The following is a 25,182-nucleotide window of genomic DNA, read 5'->3' on the forward strand; positions in this document are numbered from 1 at the left end:
TCAGTTTACATTTACACCAGCATGTGACGCTGTATGAATGAACGATTTCTATAAAAGGAGAAGCAGCAAGTTTGCAACGGAAACAAAATCAAGTAAAATGTTTTATTAAATCTTTTAAAGGTAGTTTAGGGGTCATACAATCATAAATAAGAAAGCTATTTTTTCCGTGCCGCGATTATCCGAAATGAAATTTTTCCAATGCATTCGGATAATCGAGTCTCAATTTGCATGTTTTTGAGGGTAACATTTAAAAATACATTTCCTTCAATTTATTTCAATGGCAATCATGATTTAGATTTTTACATAATACACACGACTTTTATACGCAACATTCCCCGATTTTATTTGGATTTTTTTTTCATCTGGCTCATTTTCTTTTATTTGGCTCCCTAAGATCAAAGAAGCCATTTTGTGTCAATTATTCTCCCATAGAAGTATCCATACAATTTTGTTACAAAATGTTACGAAAATATTCAAAAATTAAATTAATTTCCTTAAAATCATATTTTCAAATTGTTTGTCAAGTTTTTCAGGTTCAAGTTTTTTGCACTAAATTTCAGCAACATACCATAAATTTTCCTTTCGATTCCTTTTTTCTACAAAGTTGCCACCCACACCCCTATGTTATGACTGCTGACAAAACATCAGCTTATCCGCGTAACACAATCGAGGAATCGGTCGCCACCCGACCACAACAAGCCGTGCAACATTGCAACGTCCCTATTGTACCGAGTTTGTCAATAAAAATAAACCTGCAAGTAAAATTAGCATTGTCGTCGTCGTTGTCTACCTTGACTGAAGGACACACGACGGCCAAAGTGCAGCAATATTTTGCAAAACTGAAAACATGTGCACCAGGATTTAATTTCTTCAATCTAAGTAGGCATTGCTTACTGACTCAAAGAAATGCACGTGGAACGTGAGTGTTTTCCACTTTCTTTGGCGATATTTTCTTGGAGGATCGTTAGGGTGGATCACAAGTTGTATATTACATTTTTTGCTTAGTTAAATTGAAGTTTTTTAATTTATGAAAAATGTTATATATTTTGGATCTTTTAGTGAAACAACTTGAAGAAAAAATAATATCATAAAAGCAAAATTAAGGAACAGTTAGAATCACTCTAGCAAGCCACAGTAACATCGCATAGCAAATCAGCTGTCGTCGTTGGTTCAATTGGATTAGAACTGGAGGAATGCCCGGAACCCGAAAATCTATAAAACCCCGACCGGCGGTGGCCAGCCTTTTTGATGGCTTCTGCAAGTCACAGTGGACAGATCGCGGCCGTTTGCTTCTAGTCTAGTCGCTAGAGGGGGACCTCGCTAGGGTGCGGTTCTTTGGCGGTTTTGGTGCGGGTCAGTGTTCGGTGGGTTCGGTTTTCCGACGAGGGGACACTGTGGATTGACCGGACCGTGAAGAATCCTCTCCGCATGGTGGCGGAATTTGTCTAAATCGAGACAGCTGGAAGAGAGAGGTGTGTGATACGTTTTTTTTCTGAATTGTGTCAACTCTAGAGGATTTGGCCTTCGTGAAAGTTTTGTGCAAAACATTTAGCAAGGAATTTCAGTGTACATGGACTGGACTGTTATAAACGGCGATCAAAGTAAGCGCAGTTAAAAAGAGAAGGCGACCATCATTCTGAAGGAACAATGATCATCACCCTATCTTAAAAAGGAATGTGAAAATCATCACCAAAATTTGTCTTGATTTGTGGATAACTGTTCCAAACAACTTGTAGAGGTATACAGCAATTCCCCACGAAAACAGCATGATTTGGAAAAAAACAGTTTTCCGATCGGGCCCAAAATTGGGTTCCTTAGTCAAAATAATAAGACCCATATTTTTTTTCCATTAGTGTAACCTATGCTGTGTAAGGGTGGTCCAAAAAGGCCAATTTCGTCGATTTTCGCAAAAAAAAAAAAAAAACGCATTATTCAAAATATCATAACTCCGCGTAATTCCAAGTGCATTCAATGTCACCCGGAAACAAATAAAAAAAAAATTACAAACATGTAATTTTTTTAATGGAATTTTAAGTGCAATTAACTGAAATCAATTTGAAACGTATTCCTCTGCGTTTAGAATCATATGAGCAAGTTTGGGCTAATTAAAAAATCTTCAATTCAATGCAAAATCCCGCACAACTTTTCTCTGCATTTTTTTTTGTCAAATCTAATGATTGCACGGTGTGTTTCCTAGAACAAAAAAAAAATAAATTAAAAAATTCGGCGTGTGGCACTAAACTATCAAACTGGCACTGTCAAAGAAGATTTCTTTCGCGACATATTTCGTCGGGAGGCCTAGACCAACAATTTGTCATGAAAGAACATCAACAGCTAGCCCAGATACTAAATCGAGCATAACACATTGTAGAGGACAGTTTTCTTAAAATTCCCATAAAACAAGTATCAGGTTTGGTTCAATTTAATCAGAAATATTCCCAATTTTGTAAAATAAAAAGCGACTTTCTCCAAAATCTGGATTTACTTCCCATTCGAATAATGAACACCGCCTACTTAGATATTTCGATGAAAATATTTTTTGAAGCATTCAACTGACAACAAATTTTGATGAAATTTATGGAAATTATTTCTATTACAATCATAAAAAAATCTAGTGTGAAAAATATGGCTTGTCATTTCTGTTTCTCAATTTCGACTTCGGCCTTTCATAAACGGCTCGAAAAATTGAGGGCAATTTTTTTTAAATCAATGGAAATTGAAGTGCAATCAGCTCAAATCAATTTAAAATGCATTCCCCTACGTTTAGAATCATTTTTATCATGTTTATAAAAAAACTTTAGAATTTTTGAAAATTCTCGTTGTACAGTACCGCAAAAAGTTTTGTTTTCGCTAATTTTTTTGTTTTTGTCATTTTTTGAATTCTAATGATTGAAAAACAACTGAACTAATGTAAAATGCCTCTAGAACACATTTTTCATTTAAATGTTGAGACTATGGCTTGTTATTTAAATTTTTGAAAATATTTGCTTGGTCTAAGAGACATTCAAAAAATATTTACAACGTACGGTCGTACTTTATGACTTCCCTGTAATTCGTCATAACGGTCAACAGAACATCACAATCTGCTTTTATTTATTTATTCACAACATTCCGGCACAGCTTTTGCTGGTCATCATTCCTCCCAGCAAGGGCTACATACTTACGGCAATGCCACCACACCTTTCGATAATTGGATGAAAACCAGTTCACGTGTTTTTTTCCTGTTTTATCCGAAACGATTATTCATCATTTCTTCGTGTACCATGCGGCGACGACGCGCTGCAGCCCTGCAAGTGTGGCAATTTTCCGCGCTTATTGAACGATTATAATTGGGATATAAGTAGTACACTGCTGGTACTTGCAAAACGCAAAAAACCGGATGTAGGTAGTGAGGGAAAATCGATCGCGCGAAAGTCAGATCCCCGAGTCCGAGTCGAGTGCAAATTCTTAGAGTGCTTCTTCGGTGTTTTAGTCGTTTCAGAGCAGGGACCAACAAGAGTTAGCTCGTCCAGTGCCACGGCGACACCGCGAAGCGCGTTTCGATTAACGAATGCTGCCATTTTTCGTGATCGCTAACCACTGCTAAAACTGAAGATGTCCAACGAGAAGAAAGACCCCGGAGGGGTTGGCCTCCAGATCGAGGCACCCTCACCGGTACCCTCCAACTCCATCCTGACCATGCCCATCGGCAACATCAACCTGCCCGTGCCCCTGTCCCTGGAGGAGAAAAAGTATCTGCTGGCGGTTGAGCGAGGCGATCTTGCCACGGTGAAGAGGTAGGACCCGGCTGCGTGATCTTGCTTTTGAGGATCGTTTGAAATATTGGGGTTTTGTTCCGCTTCAGAATCCTCCAGCGTGCCCACCGGAAGCATCACATCAACGTGAACTGCGTGGACTCACTGGGTCGTGGTGCGCTCACCTTGGCGATCGACGGTGAGAACCTGGAGATGGTCGAGATGCTTGTGATCATGCAGGTCGAGACCAAGGACGCACTGCTGTTAGCCATCAACGCCGAGTTTGTGGAAGCTGTAGAGCTATTGCTGGAGCACGAAGAACTGATCCACAAGGAAGGGGAACCTTACGTAAGTTCGCCTTTGTGGTGTGCTCTTGAGGTGATCATTTTGCTGACTTTCGATGATCTTTCGCAGAGCTGGCAAAAGGTCGATATCAACACGGCCATGTTTACGCCGGACGTGACGCCGCTGATGTTGGCGGCTCACAAGAACAACTATGAAATCTTGAAGATTCTGCTCGATCGTGGAGCGACTCTTCCGATGCCCCACGATGTCAAGTAAGGGGATCGGGTGCGCGATCACTTGGATTCTGGTTCTGATTAATGTCGTTGCAGGTGCGGTTGTGATGAGTGTATTCGTCGATCGTCGGAGGATTCGCTGCGTCACTCGTTGGCCCGTGTCAATGAGTACCGTGCGTTGGCGAGTCCGTCGTTGATCGCGCTCAGTTCGCAGGATCCACTGCTGACGGCTTTCCAGCTGTCTTGGGAGTTGCGTAACTTGGCCTTTGCTGAACAGGAGTGCAAATCGGAATATCTCGAGTTGCGTCGGCAGTGTCAGACGTTTGCCGTGGATTTACTGGATCAGTCGCGTAGCTCGCAAGAGTTGGCCATCATTTTGAACTATGATCCGGAGTCGCCGCCGTACATGGATGGCGATCATATGAAACTGACTCGGTTGGAGCTTGCGATTGACTACAAACAGAAGAAATTTGTCGCTCATCCGAACATCCAGCAACTGTTGGCCGCCATGTGGTACGAGGGAGTTCCTGGGTTCCGTCGCAAGTCTGCGCTGGACAAGATCGCGATCATCACCAAAGTGGCCGTCCTGTTCCCGCTGTACTGTATGCTCTACATGATCGCGCCGACCTGTGAAACGTCCAAGTTTATGCGAAAACCGTTCATGAAGTTCTTGATCCATGCGTCGTCGTATTTGTTCTTCCTGTTTCTGTTGATATTGGTGTCCCAGCGAGCTGAAGTTCAGGTAGTTCTACTGTTTGGTACGGAGAGTATGAAACGAGCCCTACAGGAAGAGTTGGCCCGCCAGCGAGGCAACGGTCCAACGTATCTCGAGTGCCTCGTGGTCATCTACGTGATCGGATTCATCTGGGAGGAAACTCAGGAGATCTTCGCCGAAGGCATCCAGAGCTACCTGAAGAACATGTGGAACTTTATCGACTTTTCTCGAAACTTCCTGTACTGCTGCGTGGTGTTGCTTCGAGTGATCGCGTACATTCAGCAGACGTCGGAGGTTAACAAAGACCCGAGTACGGCGTACATTGCACGTGAGAACTGGGACGATTTTGACCCCAGCTGATCGCGGAAGGTCTGTTCGCAGCGGCCAACATCTTCTCGGCCCTGAAACTGGTCCATCTGTTCTCGATCAACCCGCATCTCGGACCGCTGCAGATCTCGCTCGGTCGCATGGTCATCGATATCGTCAAGTTCTTCTTTATCTACTCTTTGGTACTGTTTGCATTCGCTTGTGGTAAGTGTGTGAGATCATTGGAGGTTGAAAACGCCCGTCTAACGATCTTCCCCCATCAGGTCTGAACCAACTGCTCTGGTACTTTGCCGACCTGGAAAAGTCAAAGTGCTACAGCTTGAAGGGAGGACTACCGGATTGGGACAACCAAGGGGACGCCTGCATGAAGTGGAGACGTTTCGGAAAGTATGACCATCTCCCCAACTAGGTCTCGCAGGCCACGATCACCACCATCTCTCTCTCTCTCATTCTTTCAGCCTCTTCGAGTCGTCGCAGTCACTGTTTTGGGCCAGCTTCGGCATGGTCGGGCTGGAGAGCTTCGAACTGCAGGGCATCAAGTCGTACACGCGCTTCTGGGGTCTGCTCATGTTCGGTTCGTACAGCGTGATCAACGTGATTGTGCTGTTGAACCTCCTCATCGCTATGATGTCCAACTCGTACGCCATGATCGAGCAACACTCGGACACCGAGTGGAAGTTTGCCCGGACGCGCCTCTGGATGAGCTACTTCGAGGAGAGTTCGACGCTGCCGCCGCCCTTCAACATCTTCCCGACCATGAAGCACCTGCTGCGGATCTTTGGCAAGAAGAAGAAGCGCGACATCAAGCGCGAGTCGACCATCGTAAGTTTTTGTGACATCAACAATTGCCGGAAAAATTCACCTATCCTCTCAATAACAGCGCCGCAAGGAGGACAAGGAGCGGGCCGAGCGTTACACGAACGTTATGCGGGCGCTGGTGTGGCGTTACGTGTCGGCCATGCACCGCCGCATGGAGGAAAGTGCCGTTACGGAGGACGATATCAACGAGGTCAAGGGTGAAATCTCCGCCATGCGGTACGAGCTGCTGGAGATCTTCGAGAAGAATGGCATGGATGTGTCGGCGGCCGATCGCAAGGAGAAGAGTGAGTGGGAATTTTGTTTTTTTTGTTATTGCTTTTAGAAATGCTTTTGTTTATGTTGGTCCGGACGCGAACCGTCTTTACGTAGTGCATACCACAAAATCCAGTCGTTTACGAACAGAAATTAAAACAAGGTTCTTTAGTAGAACTTAAACAAGCGAAGACATTTCGATTCCAGTGTGCTCTCTTGGAAATCCCAGCAAGCTTAGTACAAGAGAGCACACGGGCAATCAATGTTGGCAACCAACGGAAAATCAATCAAAACATAACAAGACTTTAAAATGACAGTTCACATCTATGCGCTGTTACAACAGCAAACACCCTTTGAGAAATGAAAAGCCTCAATCAGTCTGAAAGCGGGCCGACGATCGGGGTTTTACATTTCTCAGTGGGCTATCTAAAATGATTGGCCCTTATACCGCTCTGGATGGCAGATAATTTCCGTTGTTGATGATGTAAAATTTGGAAAAGAATCTGATGTAGTGCTAAACGCGTAGAATTTTGTTATTTTTGAAACAATAACTCAAATTAATTGTTTTATAACTCGAATACACGCAGCTGTCCTGGCGAAGCGCATGAAGGTTTGGGAGCGTCGCCTGATGAAGGACTTCCAGGTGGCCCCGATAGACGTGCAGAACGAATTGGCCGAAGAGGACGAGGAAGCGCAAGAGGACGCCAATCCGTTGGCCAAGTTCCGACGCGTGGCGAAGAAGGTCGCAACCCAAACGGCCTCGGCCAAGTGGGGCCAGGTCATGTCCGGGGTAGGAATTGAAACCAACTCGCAGATTGGCCGATGTCGCAACCGGGACAGCTTCAAGCAGCAACAGCAGCTCCAGAAGGCCATGCACGAGGCACGCCGGTTGGTTGAGCGAAGTCCGTTGCCACGATCCCGAAGTGCTTCACCGTCGATCAACGGATACGCGGACGAGACGACCAACACGTTGGCGATGCTGATCAACCAGTTGGCCGAGGAAACTGGAGGCTCCGTCGTTTCTCCGTATGCCACCCTGAGACCGGATGACCATGGTCAACGTTCCGTTACCCCGTTGGATCTGCTGACCGCTCAGCTGCAGGTTGCTCTCAGCAAGAACCCTTCGCCGATGATGATGAGAGGATCGCCGAAACCAGGAGATAAATCTCCGGCCAACAAGGCCGGTACCCGTTCTCCAGCTCCACCAACGATGGCTTCAATTGTGGGCAGTTCGCCAACATCTCCGGAACCGTGCAACGATAAAAAGATTACTTCCCTTGATGTGAGATCCCCACCAAAGGTCATGTCGCCTCCCCCAGCTAAGAATCCTCCAATGTCCCCACCACCGGCCATTCACGTGACTTCCGACATACCTCACCCCTTCAAGAAGGCCGGTTCCAAGGACAGTTTCGATTCTATTCCCTCGGTTGAGATCAAGGGCCCAACTCCGGCCCCATCCAAACCAGCTTCCCCGGCAAAGGCTAAATCTCCACCACCTCCTCAACCCTCGGCCCCGGTCGTCGCTGCCGATCAACCGGCGGCCACCGTTGTCCATGCCGACGATCCGTCACCACTCGTCTCAGGTGTCAACTCACCGCCGAAGGTCGTCAAACGTAAGTCGGCTGCCCCAGCAGCCCCCGAATCCTCCAGCGACATCTCGGTGTCCCGCCCGGTGGCCAGTAAACCACAACCCGGCCAAGGAATGATCCCACCACCACCCTCCAAAGAGGAACCAGCCCTCGTGATCCCAACCCTATCAACCACCCCAGCTACACCCCTGCCCGTCCCCAAGAACCTGGGAGCGATCCCAAAGACCCCACAATCCCCGCCAGTAAAGGCTAAATCTCCGTCGCCGCCGCCGCCACCGGCCTTCAAGGTGGACACGATGGCCGACCAGCAGATACCGTCGGACGTCAACTCCAGCTTGGAGCAGCTCGTGCCGGCCGGAACAGTGGAGACCGCTCCGCCGTCGCCGACGTGTCTCCGTCCCATAAACAAGATTGAGGACGTGAAGACCATCAAACGGCAACCCAAGAGCGGATGGCTGTAAAACTAAACCGTTGACATTGTTGTACTACTGTGACTACTTTTATTCTGTGAAATTTGATATTAGAAAAGTGATTTTGAGGTGCCATTCGAGATGCCAAAGAAAGTGATTAGAACAGTGTGAAATAATGAAGAACTGTGAAGAGAAGGAATTGTTTTTATACTATTTACTAGGTGTTATCATGAAATATTCCTTCAAATGATTGTATCGATATCTGGCAATAAATAGAAAATATTTAATGATAAAACTGTCGTTTTTTTTAAGGTAGCAAATTACGTTTCTCTAAAAGAAGCTAAAATTATTAGACACAGAGTGTACGTGAACACATATCACAAGATCCTCCTACGTCAATTTTTTTTAGGTACATTTAAAAATTACAAAAAAAAAATCCAATTCCAAATTGCAAAGTACCTTTAAAAAGAGTTTCGATTTTCAGGAAAGTGCCGCAGGATTCTGTTGGAAACAGAACACTGGCCGCTTGGCAGAATTTTCATCTTTACATAATATTTTTCACATCAGCCATTTTTTTAATAAAACCTCGGGTCCTGAACCGAGTTTTTCGCGTTTCGCAATCATGTTGGATGTTATGTTGAATTCGAAATGAAATAGTTCTGGAGTTTTTTTTTGAAAAGGTCCAATAAACCAAATTTCCAGTTTTTGCTTTTTGGGTGTTTTTAGAACCGCCTTGAGTCAGGGGTATTAAAAAACACCCAAAAAGCAAAAACTGAAAATTTGGTTTATTGGTCCTTTTCAAAAAAACTCCAGAGTTGTGATTTTTTGCCTTAACCCTAGCAGGCCTGAATTTTCAAAAAAATATTTTTTTAGTTGATGATGGGAAAATGATTCTTATGACCATACAAAAATAATAGGCTCGTTTTGGAAATTTTGATTTTTGGGTCATATATGTGACCCGTCAGGCCTGAAAGGGTTAAGAAAAAAAATGCACCGATTTTATGATAATATCAGTTTTAGGTCAACATTTTAATTATGAATGAATGAAATGAAATGAAATGTCAACATTTAAATTAACACCTAAACTCTCAAGCTTGAGAAAAAGGAGGAGTTTATACGGAAAATCCCTTCTGAGTAATTCTCGCTGAAAGTGGACCACTATTTACACAAGGTGCTCAAAAATCAAAAGCAATGTACTTTTCCAATAGCCCCCACCAAATTATGAATGAAACCATGTTTGGTTGGTTGAATTTGTCCTCACCTCGGCGCCACGAAGCTAAAACATTTTTTTTAATTGGTATTTTTTTGACTTAGGCGCGTCTACAAAATTGCTAATAACTTTGCAAAACTTCAACGAACCCTTGATGTTTAGGGGTGTTTTGGAAAGGAAATGAGCAGAGCTTTCGAATGCACTTGTCAGAAAAATACCCTTCCATACATTTTTTAGCCATAAAAAGTCATTTTGTTTATCAAAAACTGACAAATCCATTCGAAAGCTGAGACGATTTCACATAAAGGACCAATAAATCTAAGGTGTATGTTCCTCCTATCTTTTAAACTTATTTTGATTCTGAGAGCGCAGCGCTCCGTTCGTATTTCGGGCGCCCAAAATGTTGCATTAGCTTGCCCCAATTTAAGGTTTTGTCAAACAATATAGGTGCTCACTTTTTAAATGATAGTTTATTATCCAAGGATCAAGATGCACTATCGATAATTGACCAATATTTAAGGTTTTGGGTTCTGCCAGGCAATTTAACGTCGAAAAGTTGTTTTTGTTTACTTTTTTTGTTGTTAAATGCTTATTTACAATTGGGTGGACATTTTTACAGTAAAACTAATGAATGTAGCATGTAGGAAATTGCACCACGAACATTTTTCTCGAGGAGAAAACGTAATTTCGATACTCCAACGCAAAGATATTTGAGTTTTAGTGAGAAAAAAAGTGCCAATTTTACAAATTTCTAAGAATTAACAAGCACGGCCTATTATTTACATGCGGCATATGTTTTGCAAGCCAAAGTATGTTTTTTTACAGTTATTTAGGTAGCTGAGTTCGGATCTGCAATCAAATTTCAGATAAAAGCGGTGTATGCACTTCGGAAGGAATCGGTCAAGAAAAAATTCAAATGGGCAGCAGCTGCAGCGAAAGCAAGCCAGAGAGGGTGAAGAAAAGCCCCAAGAAAACGCTCCCTCTCCTTTGTTCTGCTGTTCGTAATGCTGTTTCTTGACCCCTTTCCTTCCGATCTCCATACTAGCCTAAACAGTGAAATTTCGAGCCACACCCAAAAGTTATTTGCGGTAATATGCTGTAATTTTAATCGCTAGTGAATTCGGTCATATTTTATCTTTTGCTCACCTTCAATTGATATTTTACTCACGGATTTTTTTTATGAAGAATGTTTTTTTCAAGTTCTGATTGTTTTGAGAATGTCAGAAAATCTCGTTTTGTGATTTGGTTGGTTTCAATGTAAACTTACAAATGAATGAAAGCTTTACATTTTTAAGGATTTTTTTTATGATTTTGTGGAACGATTGTATACGTCAGTCATTAATTAATGACGATTTCCATAACTTTGCAAGGAATAGAAAAATCGCTCCCAACCATTTTCACTACAAGCAAATAACATTTAGGCGTGGCTCAAATATCACTGTTCACTGTTTATCTGAAATTTGATAGCAAATCCGAATTCAGCGACATAAATAACTATAAGAAACCATACTTTGGGTTCCAAAACATATGCCGCATGTAAATAATAGTTCGTGCTGGTTAATTCTGGGAAATATCTTTGCGTTGGAGTATCGAAATTACGTTTTCTCCTCGAGAAAAATGTTCGTGGTGCAATTTCCTACATGCTACATTCATTAGTTTTACTGTAAAAATGTCCACCCAATTGTAAATAAGCATTTAACAACAAAAAAAGTAAACAAAAACAACTTTTCGACGTTAAATTGCCTGGCAGAACCCAAAACCTTAAATATTGGTCAATTATCGATAGTGCATCTTGATCCTTGGATAATAAACTATCATTTAAAAAGTGAGCACCTATATTGTTTGACAAAACCTTAAATTGGGGCAAGCTAATGCAACATTTTGGGCGCCCGAAATACGAACGGAGCGCTGCGCTCTCAGAATCAAAATAAGTTTAAAAAAGATAGGAGGAACATACACCTTAGATTTATTGGTCCTTTATGTGAAATCGTCTCAGCTTTCGAATGGATTTGTCAGTTTTTTGATAAAGCGGGGCGCCGGCCTTCAAAAATGACTTTTAAAAATACATTGTTGTTTTATGGCTAAAAAATGTATGGAAGGGTATTTTTCTGACAAGTGCATTCGAAAGCTCTGCTCATTTCCTTTCCAAAACACCCCTAAACATCAAGGGTTCGTTGAAGTTTTGCAAAGTTATTAGCAATTTTGTAGACGCGCCTAAGTCAAAAAAATACCAATTAAAAAAAATGTTTTAGCTTCGTGGCGCCGAGGTGAGGACTAATTCAACCAACCAAACATGGTTTCATTCATAACTTGGTGGGGGCTATTGGAAAAGTACATTGCTTTTGATTTTTGAGCACCTTGTGTAAATAGTGGTCCACTTTCAGCGAGAATTACTCCCCTTTTTCTCGAGCTTGGGAGTTTAGGTGTTAAAAATTTTTTAAGTGCAGTCCAGACTAGATTATCAAAGGCGATGAAAAAATTTCGTTTTCTTTGTCTCATTTTTGATTGTGAGCATGAGCATGAGCATGAGAGACCACCCATGGTTGTCCTTCTCCGTTGCTGAACAGGACCATAATATCCCATCAGCACAACCGGTCACACGCTTCAACGATCAAATGATGTTTCCCTTATCAACAGCATGCATGAATGCGCTGAAAAGATAAAACATCACGATCATCAAAACTAGAGCCGGTGCGAATAGGAAACAGTCGTTGGCCACCAACGGCGCCCGCCATGTCAGTTTGTAGATCTCGAGGGAATGGGACGGGAATGTTAGTTAGCACAGGCTGCTACCAAGGGTGGGTTCTATACGATATCCACACCCCGCGTGTGCCGGAAAACTACTTCTACTTGGGATTTTGTTAGTGGGTAAGGGTAATGGCCAGGATTCAACATAGAGGATGATGATGCGACCCAATAATCAATAAATTTTGTTTAATGGTGTGATGTATTATGCATTCTCAAGACAATCTGTCGGAGTATGCGGATGAGACTATTCCCGGTTATTTGGTGTTGAGTTTAGCATAAAAGATTTAATATTAGACAGCCGGCTGTGGAAAGATAAAACGAAATAAAATGCGAAAACGCGAAACCACCCGGATCGAAATACACGTACAATTGGGGGGACAACAAAGACGGAAACGGCAACGAAAATCCTGCGTGATGACCGCGACGCACACCGTTTAAATTCTCCAACGTAACTCTTCTTTGTCTCATTTTTGATTGTCGAGCTTAAGTATGACCCCTAAACTATGTTAAAGTGATTCAAAATTTTTGAATCTAATATGGTGGCCGAAATGGCGGTGACGAAATATTGAAAAATTGTAATAGTGAAATAAATTTAAATATGAAATGTAAAGTTAGTTTTCAGTTTCCAATCGATTTTTAATGTTAAGTTGAACTCGTAACATGGAAATCGAACAAAATTTTTCGAAAAATCCTCAGAAGAATGAGAGCAAATTAGCATTCCGATCAACTAAGATTGAGAACGAAAATTGTAGGAAATGTTTATGCTTTTCGAATATTTTTATTTTCTTTCATAAAATATTTCTAAATAGAAAAAAAAACTTTTTTTATTGCCTCAAAACAATGCACCCTACCAAACAAAATTAAGGGCGTTTTGAATTGGTAATTTATTTTGCATTTATTTTTAATTTAACATTTTGTGCAGCTTGACATATTGTGATAATGCTCGAGTAAGATTAATCTACTCTTTTTGCCTTCCTCACTTTACTGAGGAAAGGCTATAAAATCACTCGAAAAACGAACTTTTTAGTTAGACCTCCTAGACCTACCTTCATTTGTACATATCGACTCAGAATAACCAGCTGAGCAAATGTCTGTGTGTTTGGCTGTATGTAGACATGTGTACCAAATCAATGTCACTGGAATATCTTGCAACAGGCTCAACCGATTTTGGCCGGAATGGTTTTGATCGATCCGTCTTAACGTCCCCTAACTTGCTATTTAAATTCATGCAGTTTTATCATGTATTTAAAAAGTTATGTTAAAAAACTGTTTCATATTAAATTAAAATTATGGTAAAATGGGTGGTTTTTTCACGAAACCCTCCCATGTTATAGATTTTTAGAAAACATATGAGAAGACCTTTCTTATGGATTAAGAATTTTCAAGATCTGACTTACCTATCTTAAATTACAAGCAGTTTGAAAATTGGTCTGAATTCACATAACCTCAACTGGTCGGGCCTGATCGCCGCGTAATAAGCCTTGTAGAGGGATGCCATTTTCCTGAAAGGCGGTGTCTGTATAATCTTGACAAAAAGTCTGTATGAAGTCATTTTTTTTTACTCCTCACTTATTTTTATTGGGACCTCTTAGGTGCTGCGATCACGTTAGGGGAGATCCATAAACCATGTGGACACTTTAGGGGATTGTAATCACTCTATAAATGAGAGGAAGGCACCAACCACCTAAAGGTGGATTAAGCAACGTTTTTTAAGATTTGTTTACTTCGAATATCTCATAAGCTCGACGCCACCGACAAAATAAATTATAGATCGATTACAAAACTTGCCACTTCTTGGTATCATTTTTGTTTTTTAATATGTAATTCAGTTTTTATTTAAATTTCTAATGCCTTCAATTTTTGGAAAAACTTATTATGAAAAAATAACTTCTTCTGATAAATGGTGTGGAAAGAATTTCATTATTAAAATATTAATTAAAATTAAAAAAAGTCTAAAAAAATGCAAAATGTTAGAAAATCACAAAAAAATTTAGTTGTTACCCAGTCCTTCAAAAATCATAAGCAAAATAAGCAAAAAAAATCAATTTTCAAGAAAAACTTATTGTACAGTTTATTGCTAACCTTTTGAATATCACACGCTTATTTTTGGGTTTATAGGCAAAGGAGACACTTTTCGGGTTTTCATCAAAATTTATATTTTCGAGACCACAGTTCGGTAAGAGACATGAAACTTTAAAAAAACATGAGTGCATTGATATTTTAATTTTGAACTGTAACAATATATAAAACATTTTGGAATACTTTTTGTTTAAGTTTCAATTTGATATTTTTTATTACTCTCCCCTCGACCTCGACAAGGGATGAGTGACAAAAAATTTAGTTCAAATTTGCTATAGCCTAACTGGCAATATAAATGTCACCAAAATTTAATAAATCCAAATTTACAGTTTAAATATATTCAGAAATTTTGTTAAGAATGTATGTTTTGATAAAAGGTTCAATTCTAGAGTTTTTTTTTTATTTTCATTTTTTGCTTTTTTGTGTTTCTGAAATCGCCTTGAGTAAGAAGTGTTCAAAAACACAAAAAAAATTGGACCACTTAAAAAAACAATAAATTTGGAAAAAAACACCCTGTTTTCCACGATCAATTCTCACAATTTGGCAAACCATGCGTCTCCATGGGGCAGCGAATGACCGAAAGGTTAAAGCTGCCGGAAATAAAGTAATTAACAACAACAACATGCGTCTCCATGGAAACATTGATCTCAACTCTTTTTGAAGGAGCCGCATGGTACTTCTGCTTGGAAAAGCAGACTTGATCATTTCCCCAAACGTCACGTTCAACAACAGATCCCACGGAAACACTACAGAATAAAACAACTCCGCAAATAGACCCGTTTTATTTTTGTTTTTTTTTTTGTATTTTCACTTTTTTCTCTTTTTTATGTAATATATCTATGATTTAATTCAATAATTAATAACAATGTACAATAAAATCAAAATTCTTTTCCTAGTTCGATTTTTTCTTTTCTCTTTTTAATTGTTCTTTTTTTGCTCTTTTGGTTTGCTCTTTTTAAAAGGAAATGAAATGGTTCGAAAACTAGTTAGTGTTCCTTTTCTTTTTCATTTTTTTTCCTGCAGCAGCTGCACTTTATCTTCTTTTTCTTCTTCTTCCTTTTCTGCTTCTGCTTCTGCTGCTTACTGCTGTTCATCTCGAGTGAGAGAGACGCACAGGAACAGGGCGGGGTGGTGGAGAACATTTGCGCTTCTGCCGGCTTCTGCTTCTTCCGCTTCCGGGGGGTCGCCACGAACGTCCGTGCGTTTTTTGGGGTGCGGGGGGTTTGTGTATTGTTTTCCTGTTCTCTCGATTTTATTTTTCACCACTTTTTTTTTGTTTTCTCGTGATTTTTAATCTCTTTACTTTAATGACTATTTGCTATACAATTTTATGTTTTCTCTGGTTTGGTTTTTTTTTGCATCATTTTTTTTCCTTTTTTCACTGAAATAACATTGATAGAATGAATTTCAAGGCTTTTTAGTTACTTTTAAATTTACTTTTTACTTCCATGGGTTCCATTCTTCTGCTTTGTTTATTTTCATTAAATTAAAAGTTTAATACTCTTTCTCTCAGTGTTGTTTTGCTGGTTTTGCTTGTGTTTGGTTTTCCAATCTGTCAGTTTTATCATATTTGTTTTTGTTTTGTTGTGAAATATTATCAAACGTTTTTCTGTCAATCGTGAGAATCAAGTAAACAATTAATAAGAAATAAAACTGTTTTGTGTTTTCTTTTGTCTGTTCTTGTTTATTTTGTTTTTCATTGGTTTCAACAACTATTTAAAATAAATAACATTTGTTTGTTTTTTTGTTCTTGTTTTTTTGTTTGTTTGTCATATACTAAGGTAGGTCACTATATTTAGCACTAAACTCACTTGAAATATTAGTTCGAACCTAACTGTAAGAGTTTTCTTTTGTTTTTCTTCCATTTTGTTTTGGTTTGCTTCCAAGGGGGTTAGGCGGTTAGAGATGGGAAGGGAAGGGAAGTCGGGGGACAGGAGGATTTCTCGAGAAGTTTGAGAGAAAATAAGGCTGGAGATCAGTGTTGTATTCTTTGTCGAGTTTAATCGGATGATGCGCGGTGATCTTAATTGAGTTTACCTACATATAACAAGTAATAATAAGTTTTTGTTGTTTTTTTTTGTTGTTTAATAGTAATGACAAGATGAAGACCACATGTTGATACGAAGAGAGAAGGAACCTAGTAGGCGTGTTTGATTTTCGTTCATTTTCATAGGTTTTTTGTTTTGGTTGCGCGCTGACGGTGGGCTTGCTTTGTTTTTCTTTTCTCTTGACTTTTGTTTTCTTTTGCCAGGGGCGTATCCGTTTCGGAAATTGGGCGTGGCCAACTTGGTTGTTGTTTTGTTCTGACCCTGTTCCGTTTGTAAGTTGTTGTAAGTTTGGTTGTTTGTTTGTTTGTATGTTTTTTTTTCATTCTCGTCGCATTACATTTATATATATGGGGGAATATCGTTCTGAACACATGCATGGCATTTGTTGTGATTAAAATCGTGTCGCTTGTCAGTTGTTTTTTGTTTGTCTGTCAACGTCTGTTCGTCGATTCGATAAGATCTTTTAGAAGCATTAGCCGCATTTTTTCCGCTTGTGCGTCATTATAACAGTTGATATAATACACAGTACCGAAAGGGGAACCGGAAGCTGCTGCTTATGCTCTCGTGTGTGTGTGAGTGTTGATGTTTGTGTGTATGTTACGTTAAGCCCTCTTCGATTGTTTGGCAAACCAATAAACCCACCGGGCGCAAACATAGGAAAAACCATCAGGCAAAAATTGATCCATCAGTTCAAAGTAGCTGCTACATTTTTTAAGTATCTCTCCTATCTGATTTTTTCCTTTAGAAAAACATTAACAAAAGTAACAAAGTAACAGCGAATAGAGAGTAGTAGAAGTAGTAGTATCAGTAGATAATGACAAATAATGTACATGTCCGTTTAGTTTTTTTGGTTTTGTATCAGTGTTGGTCAGCTACAAAACTACGAGTACTTATCAAAGTTGGCTCTGATGCGCGAGTTGCGATCAGATCAAAGGCGGCTGGTTTCAAATAAATATCAGGCTCAAGAGGGGTGGGGCGAGGGGGGGTTGACCATAATTTAAATGCAACAATCAAGTTAGCCTAACTTTCTGTAACCGGGTGGGGGAGTTTGGGAGGTTGCTATGGTTTCGAGAAGAAAGCCAGCTCGTTTTGCTTTTTTTTCCAGGTTGCTTGGATTGAACGCACTCTGGGTTCGCGTATTTTTGTGTGTTTTAAACTAAAAGAAAACACACACAAAACATAACTTTGGGGAAGGCTACGCTGTTCGCACTCATTCGCGCGCACTCGTTATTCGGCTAGTTTATTTTTTTCTCGTAATAATTTCTTAAACTACTACACGGCTTCTTCAAAGTAGCTACACTTCTTCTTGCTTGTGTTTTACCCGCGAATTTAATTTTTCCTAACAAACGTGTATGCTTTGACTTTATTTTGGCTAATATTCAGCAAAACGTACAAATTCAAAGCAAGAAGATTTCACCACGAATGAAACGTACTTGGAAAAAACGCAAAATCTAACAAATTCAACGGAGATTTTGTGAGTGAATTTTTATTTTTGTTTACTTTTTTTTTGGATAGGCGCTATTAGTGCTGAAGAAGAGGATTTTTTTGTTTCCTGTTTTTATAATGTGTTATTACTTTTGTTATTTCATTTTATCTAGCCTGTGAACAACTACTAGTAAACCGACGTGTGTGTGTGTGTGTGTGTTTGTTTTTTCTGTGTTTCGAAGTGTCATTTTTTATATGAAATAGTGTTTTTTCCTCTCTTTTATCAAGATGGTTCATCTTAGGTGACGTAAGTATTATACACACATATGCTGATTTGAAGAAATCTGTGATTTTGTTTTTTGGTTCCTATAGAGTTATAAATGTCCATAAAGGTGTTCGAACGATGTCATATTTGCCTCCCTTTCTTGTTTTGTTTACTTTATCGCTTAAGTGTGTGGGATTTTATTTTGGTGTTACTTCGTATTTTTTTTCTTTCCTTCTTTAAATGTACGTGCACAGTAGAATGTGTTGTATGTGGGTGTATCTGTGAGTGTGTTTGAGTTACTTTTTTTTAAACTTCAGAAACGCGACGTTCCGTTATTTTATGAAGTTTCACTTTAAAAATGCTTACTTGGTTTAGTTTAATAACCCCCTCCCCAACGATGTGTAGGTTGCTCACTTACAATAAGTTTACCACTTTTTATTTTGTTTTACTCTCTTTTGCACTACAAATGGTATTTTCTTTATTGTAACAATTCTTGACTCGCCTTATCGCCTACCGATTGATGATTGGTTGATGGGAAGAGTGCTTGTGGTGAGCAACGTAAAAACCCTTTTCTTTTGGGAATCGAGAGCAACAAGGGAGGCGGGGAGGGATCGGATCAAAGCAAGCCCTGCTACTGAGATTTACTCTTGGAGATGAACATTCCCCCATACAGTATAAAATGATCCGGCTGGTGGTGGCCGGGCAGGTCGTAGTAGGCCTAAAAACTTTGAACTACTAAAAACTAAAAAAATTGAATCAAAAAAGTTTTGTTTAAAGCTGAGATAAAAGTTTGACAGATTGATTGGAAATATCCACTCAAACCAGGAAATTGAGTTTTGTTAAAATATAAAACTCATCACTTTGTAATTACCACAAAAATCATTGCGTTTTTACTTTCGTATGAATATTTGGAATTGTCCTTGCTACTGGACTACAAATGTTTCAAATTTTACTCATGCTTCCATAAATCAGCTTCACCATTCCCAAATTTGACTAATTTTGGACAGCTGGGTTCTAAATTAGGATTAAATTGCTGATTTCACAATGATACAGCTTATTTGTCTTATTTGACCCTTTGAACGGCAAAGGATTTCAAATGGATTGTTAATTCATTTTTTTTAAATTATCCTCGCGGCCCTTCCTAACTGAAAGCATCCTACTTGACAACTTGTTCCAAGGGGACAATAGTTGATCCATCGTAAAATGTTGTCTTGTCATTTTTGTTTGCAATAAAATGATAAGAAGTGATCAGAAATGGTTTTTTATCATGTTATTTTTACCGATGTACATAAAAAAATACATAAGGCTTTAGGACCCTTTTCTACAGGATTTTTTCAAAAACACTTTTGAAAAATCATTTCAGCATTGTTAGTTCAATTGACGCATCCTCAGCAAACGACATACAAATACAAATTAGCTTAGACAACATATATTTGAACTGATTGGACGTTTTCTGAGGTTGTTGAAAGTTTTGGTTGCGTACTTCAATGAGGTTCTCTTGTCGAAAATTCAAAGCATGTTTAGTATTAATCAGTAAACGATTTTTTCTTCAATATCGCTTTTAGCAACATTGATTCCCTTGTTTTCAAAGAAAATTTTGCGGCGGTAACGTTTTTTTCTGTAAATGTACTCATGAAATCGGCTCCTCTCAAACATCTTGAAAAGGTTTAGTTGAGTTTCGTTTTACTGAGTTTTCGTGTGCATGAGAGAGGAGAAACCAGTTCTCTTCCAACGTTGTTCTGCAAATCTTTGCAAATATTCTACAATATTTTGAAATGTAACTCTATGTGTTTTTGGAACTGAGAGTTTCTGACACAACACAACGGTGGTTGCCATGTTAACACCTCAAAAGCTACTCAAAATGACAATTTATCACAGAATCGCAGAGTGCAGAGAAAAAAAGAGGCCTACTACGATCTGTCGGCGGTGCGACGGTGAAATCCAGGTGCTTTTTAATTATCTTTTTCAAAGAGTCGAACTTTACGATCAGTTTTCTGAGTGTGTCTGTGTTTCTTGTGTAGGAGTGTGTATTTTAGCTACTAAGTATTAAACTTGTCTCAATCTAAAGGGTTCATATTTTTCATCGTATCATTGTTACTTGTTTTGGTTTTACACACTAGTTGCGCTAAACTCGATAGTTCTTCTAAATGTCTGCTTTTGTTTCCTTTTAGTCGCTGATTTTCTTTCTCTTTCTTTAATGTTATTGATTTTATTGGATTAGCTTTAACGTTATCTCCTTTAAGATTTCTATGTTTGCGCTTAAATCAACAGGTTTTTAACCCTATTTCCTCTTTACTTGGTTTGCCTTTATTTCATAACACGAAACTTATTCCTGGTTTTATTTATTTTTTGCTAGGTTCGTCGATTTTTTTTGTTCATTTTTATCGCTTATTTGATACTTCCTATAACTCTGTAGCTGTCATTACGAGATTGTGACTATTTTGGTTTTCTTACTGCAAAGGTTTCGCGCGCAAGTTTAACTCGCACCACACCTCGTTTTTTTGTTTGTTTTAAAGTATTTCATCGCTAGCGCTTGTTTCTATCCGCAAAAAATTACTTCGCGAATCATGCCCGTTTTTGGAAATCGGTTGTTACAGTAAAAATACCTTGTTTTTATTTGCAGTTTTGTTTTTTGCATTCATAGTGTAAAAATGTGTGTTTTTTTGTTCATTATTGCGTAAATATCTCGACCATCGTTACAATTTAAGGTTGTGTTTTACTTTTTACTCATTAAGTATAGGTTTTTCTTTATTTTACAAGAAGTGTCGTTTGTTTTTTTTCGCATTTTTGCTATTTTTAGCAACTCGTGCGTGTATCATTTACTTGTTTTTTTTTTGTTAAATACAATTGGTCATATATTTTAAGTGTTCTATGCTGCTGCGTTTTTGCACCACACCGGTAGCGACAATCTGCTCTCTCTTTTAAAACCGAAATCCTGTCGAACTGAAATTGGTGATGGCTGATAAATAAAGTTAGGTTCTGCATCTGGCTAGAAATCTTCCAAGTTGCTGAAAGAATCAACTCAAGAGTTAGTAATTTGAACCAGATTCTATCTATCACCCCGAGGCAATCGCAGCAACCCGCAGCTGTCACCTTGACCGCGCCGCGCAACTGCCACGTGCTTCCTTCCACACGCGGTCATGACATACCACGACCTACCTAGATTGTCACAAAGCTTGAACTAGGGCGATCCCCGGATTTGGCGCGCCCGGTTGCAGATCCAGATCTCGTGTTGCATTACAATCCACTCGGTCCGCTTGACGATGTCCTGGAAGCTAATAGCAGTCGTTTAGAGGAGGTCACGCACGCACGCACGCACAACAACGAGTTTAAGACAACGATCAATCAACGCTTTTCTAATCAACATCAACGATTCGTTGCAACACTCAGTCCAGTAACTATGGTGACGGTTGGGCGCGGTGGTCAACAAGACTAGTCTCTCTTTTAGGATTTTCCAGTGTTCCGGGTTTGTCGTCATGATCTTTTGTTGTCTCAAGTGTGTGTGTTCATTTGTGTGAGTGTGGGTAGAAGAAGAGTGGGATTTTCTTTTGAGGGGTAGGCAGACAAAGAAGAACAAGAAGAAACGGGGAATTTTCAGGCGGGAAAAGCACCTAAAGCTTCGACTCGAAATTTGCAATTTATCGCCATGGTGACGCGGCCTGCTTCGATGGGCGCTACACGGTCAGCCATCACGCCAAAAGCTACTAAAAATCAGTGTGTGTTGATTAGATCTGTTTCTCTCGCTGGTCCTACCGGAAAGCTTACTCGCGCGCGGCCTACTACGATCCACCTGCGCCGGTTTTGACAGGTGCTGTTGTGTGAGTGATGCGATAGCCTACTTTGCTTAGCGGGTTGGCTCTTATCAAGTCGCGGCAAAACATCCGTGTTTGCTTTGATTACACTTTCAACTCCGACGGATGTCGTCGTCGTCGACGGCCCTGTTTGGTTTGGCCTTCAGCCTCAAAGGGGGGGTTGTCAACTCTCTTTCGCTTGATCGCCTCTTTAGCTACTTAGGTTTTTTTTGGTTTTAGTTTAGTTCACTTCCTTCGCTCTCTTCGCGTCTTCGTGCTCGACTCTAGTGGGTAAGCTGTCTTTTGATATTCATTAATTGCTCATAATTGTTGGATTTTTTGGGGCTTTGTTTGGGTTTGCAAGGTGCTTCACCTTATTTTGCGTTTTGTGTTTTTTTTTCTTGTTGTTTTCACTATAGGTCGATTTAAGACTTTGTCACCTTTCTTCATTTTCGATCTTAACTATAAGGCAGAAAAACAGTACTTTAAACATTGTGTTCTTTTTTGTTGTTTTTATCTTCACTATATACGATTTTTTCATTATTCAACTTCAATGGTTCTTCTTACTTTTTTCGTTTAAAGTAAAGTAAGGGAGAGGGGGGTATACATGGAAGGAGGGGGGTGGGGACAGAGAGAAGGATTCTTTCCTTTGTTTTGATGCTCGCAAAATAGACTAACTAAAGCTGTCTGGTACAAGTTAAACGATAAATGCCTCGGCAATTTGTCGCCAATTACAACGCCCTTAAACTTGCTTAACTTTTTAGTTTTATAAATTTTTAAAAGAAAAACTGTCGTATTTTACATCGTATTCATTAACTTATGATTGAACTATTATCATTTGTCTAATATATATGTGTATAATCAATGCTTTTTTTTATACAAAATTAAGAACAAACAGTACCCTGAAACTTTCCGAATTACGATTGCAAAGTTCATCCACTGTTTTCTGGTGTAGATTAAGTTTACTTAAAGATTACTGCAATTTTCCTTACGTGCTTTCCATTATTGTGTGAAAACGATGTAATGTAATTGTGTGTCTCGTGTGAGTGTATGTGAGTGACTTTCAACGCAACGAATGAGTTCCATGTGAGTGAGTGTCAAACAGTGAATTGTTGTGATTGTTTTCCTTTAATGTAACTGTCATGGTGATGTGTCAATGTGGAGTGCGCGTTTCGTCAACTCTTTCAACTTTTTTCTTTCTCTCTTACGGTAGCTTGCTTGCTCTTTTTATTTTGTTCTGCTCAAACATAATACTCATTTTGTTATTTCCTTTTCACTGTGTGTGTGTGTTTGAAACATTTTTTTGAATCGCTAAACCAGCAAACTTGATTAAAGAAATCTTCTTCAGAGACGCACAGCATGCCGCGTCACTATTTGAACTGTTTTACTTGGTTCCTTTGTATTTTTTACTTTTGATTCTCTAAACGCGTGGCCTACTCTGCCCCTAACAGCGCAGCATTCTCTCTTTAAGATTGCGAAAATTTTAATTTAAGAAGTTTAAAAAAAATGTTAAAAAACGAAATGCATGCTATTTTTTCGTGTTTCTCTTTCTTTTCTCTTTTATAGTGTGTAGCTTAATAATGCTAACTTCTTCACTTTTTTAGCTGTTCTGTTGCGACTGTGACCTAACGTTCTTCACAAAATCTGTATTGCTCTCTTCTTCTTGTGTTCTTCTTCATCTCTCTTTAAAAAAACCGTCGCATTTAGAAACTAGCAACAAAAAAGATCAAACTGAAACGCGCGAGATCTATCGTCTCTCTCTTTCTTTTTCTCTCTCTGTTTTCTGTTCATCCCTTTTGCACAATCACGTAAAGGAATTTATACTGTTGTCGATTTTGTCCAAACCGCGAATTTCTCTGTAAAAAATTAAAGAAAGTAAATTTAAGATTTTCAGAATTTGAGTTAGAAACAGGTGGTGTGAAGACTTTTTTTGGTGTTAAATTTAGATAGTTGATTTTTCTTACAAAAAGTAAATAAAATAAAAACACAACAACTGATAGATTACGTTTTGTTTTTGCTTGTTCCACATTGAAGTAGGCATGCAATTTTATTTCAACCAAAAAGTGTTTTTTTTGCGGCTGGTTTGCTTATAATACAAATTATGGCTATACAACAGTAGTAGTAAGAGTAGTAAGATAATAACAGTAGTAAAATTAGCAGAGTAGTACTGTCAAACAGTGCCGGGAGGTTTTCACTACATTTCCGTTTTGCAAATGGGTCAAAATTGGGTCAATTTCAGTTCGGTTAGTCGAAAGGGGGTTGGGGGAGGGTGCATTTCACACAAACACACTGCACTGCAAATGTTGCTAGTGAGGTCACCGCCAATCGATCGAAGAACAGTCGAAACGAACGCGCACAGATAGAAACATCCCATTCTGGCCACCCAAAAGTTAAGGGAAGGAAAAAGTTTTTTCTCCGAGATTCAAGGAAGGAAGGAATCTCCGGAAGACAGCATGGCCCGGTTGCTACGATTGTGTCAGGCACACATACGACGTCATGCAATCGATCTCTGGTGGGAGCGCGAGGGAGGAAGAGGCAAAGAGCACAAGCACAAGAGCAGTTGGCCATGGGTTTGGCTTTGACTTTCACGTGCGCCAGCTTTTGCTTCTGCATAAAACATAATTACAGCAGGGGTATTTGTTACAGTGCAATCATAGAGTAGTAATTAAGATATTATATTTTTAGGTTTAGAAATTATCAAATCTGTTTATCTATAAAATTAAAATATGAAGACAAATTTTTGGAGCTTTTTCAACGTTCTTCCAAAATATTTGCATTAAATTTAATTAAACCAATATTTTTAACAGGTCTTACGAGCTGAGGGATTTCCTATATTTTTTTTCACTCTGTCACTGGTGACCAATAAATATTTCGGATTCGACCTGTTTCCTAAGTGTACCCTTATAAGTTGCCTTTAAAACGTAGTATTGGGATTTACCATAAATCGCTTGAATCTCGAGAACCACACAGAAAAAAAATAATTCTGAATGATACACCACGTTACACGTCATTGATCATTTAAATGTGATCTAATGTAAATTTACAACAAATTATACGTAAAAACATGATTTTACGTGTCATACAGACGATTGCATCGAATCTTTAGATTACATCAACAGAGTTTACATGTAATTCTTTTTTTTGTCGAGTAAATTTATACTTTTTTCTGTGCATGTACCTAACATAAAACGGTAAACTTTTTTGTAACTCATTTTGAAGCACTTTTGATGTAATATGTTATTTACATTTAAA

At 39.3% G+C, this 25,182-nt stretch overlaps 2 protein-coding genes across 15 annotated transcripts in view; one reads left to right on the plus strand and one right to left on the minus strand.

The window, feature by feature from the left end:
* Positions 1-1,248: 1,248 nt before the first annotated feature.
* LOC6037234 (transient-receptor-potential-like protein) lies at positions 1,249-8,657 on the plus strand. The gene is given in 10 exon segments (XM_001847112.2): positions 1,249-1,472; positions 3,473-3,776; positions 3,845-4,082; positions 4,149-4,291; positions 4,349-5,319; positions 5,322-5,498; positions 5,558-5,681; positions 5,753-6,116; positions 6,175-6,397; positions 6,953-8,657. Coding segments are annotated over 9 exon segments (3,885 nt in total). The 5' UTR covers positions 1,249-1,472; positions 3,473-3,594; the 3' UTR covers positions 8,416-8,657.
* Positions 8,658-15,192: 6,535 nt separating this feature from the next.
* LOC6037235 (plasma membrane calcium-transporting ATPase 1) overlaps positions 15,193-25,182 on the minus strand; it is a 97,877-nt gene continuing 87,887 nt past the window's right edge. For 13 of the 14 annotated variants that reach the window (XM_038252733.1, XM_038252731.1, XM_038252718.1 and 10 more), the window contains one exon: positions 15,193-23,786. In XM_038252733.1, the coding sequence (XP_038108661.1) occupies positions 23,749-23,786 (38 nt within the window). In that variant the 3' untranslated portion in view covers positions 15,193-23,748. The remainder of the gene's footprint in view (positions 23,787-25,182) is intronic. The other variant, XM_038252735.1, reaches the window with a different exon arrangement.

The sequence above is a fragment of the Culex quinquefasciatus genome, chromosome 2 (genome assembly GCF_015732765.1).
Source record: "Culex quinquefasciatus strain JHB chromosome 2, VPISU_Cqui_1.0_pri_paternal, whole genome shotgun sequence".
Lineage (NCBI taxonomy): Eukaryota > Metazoa > Arthropoda > Insecta > Diptera > Culicidae > Culex > Culex quinquefasciatus.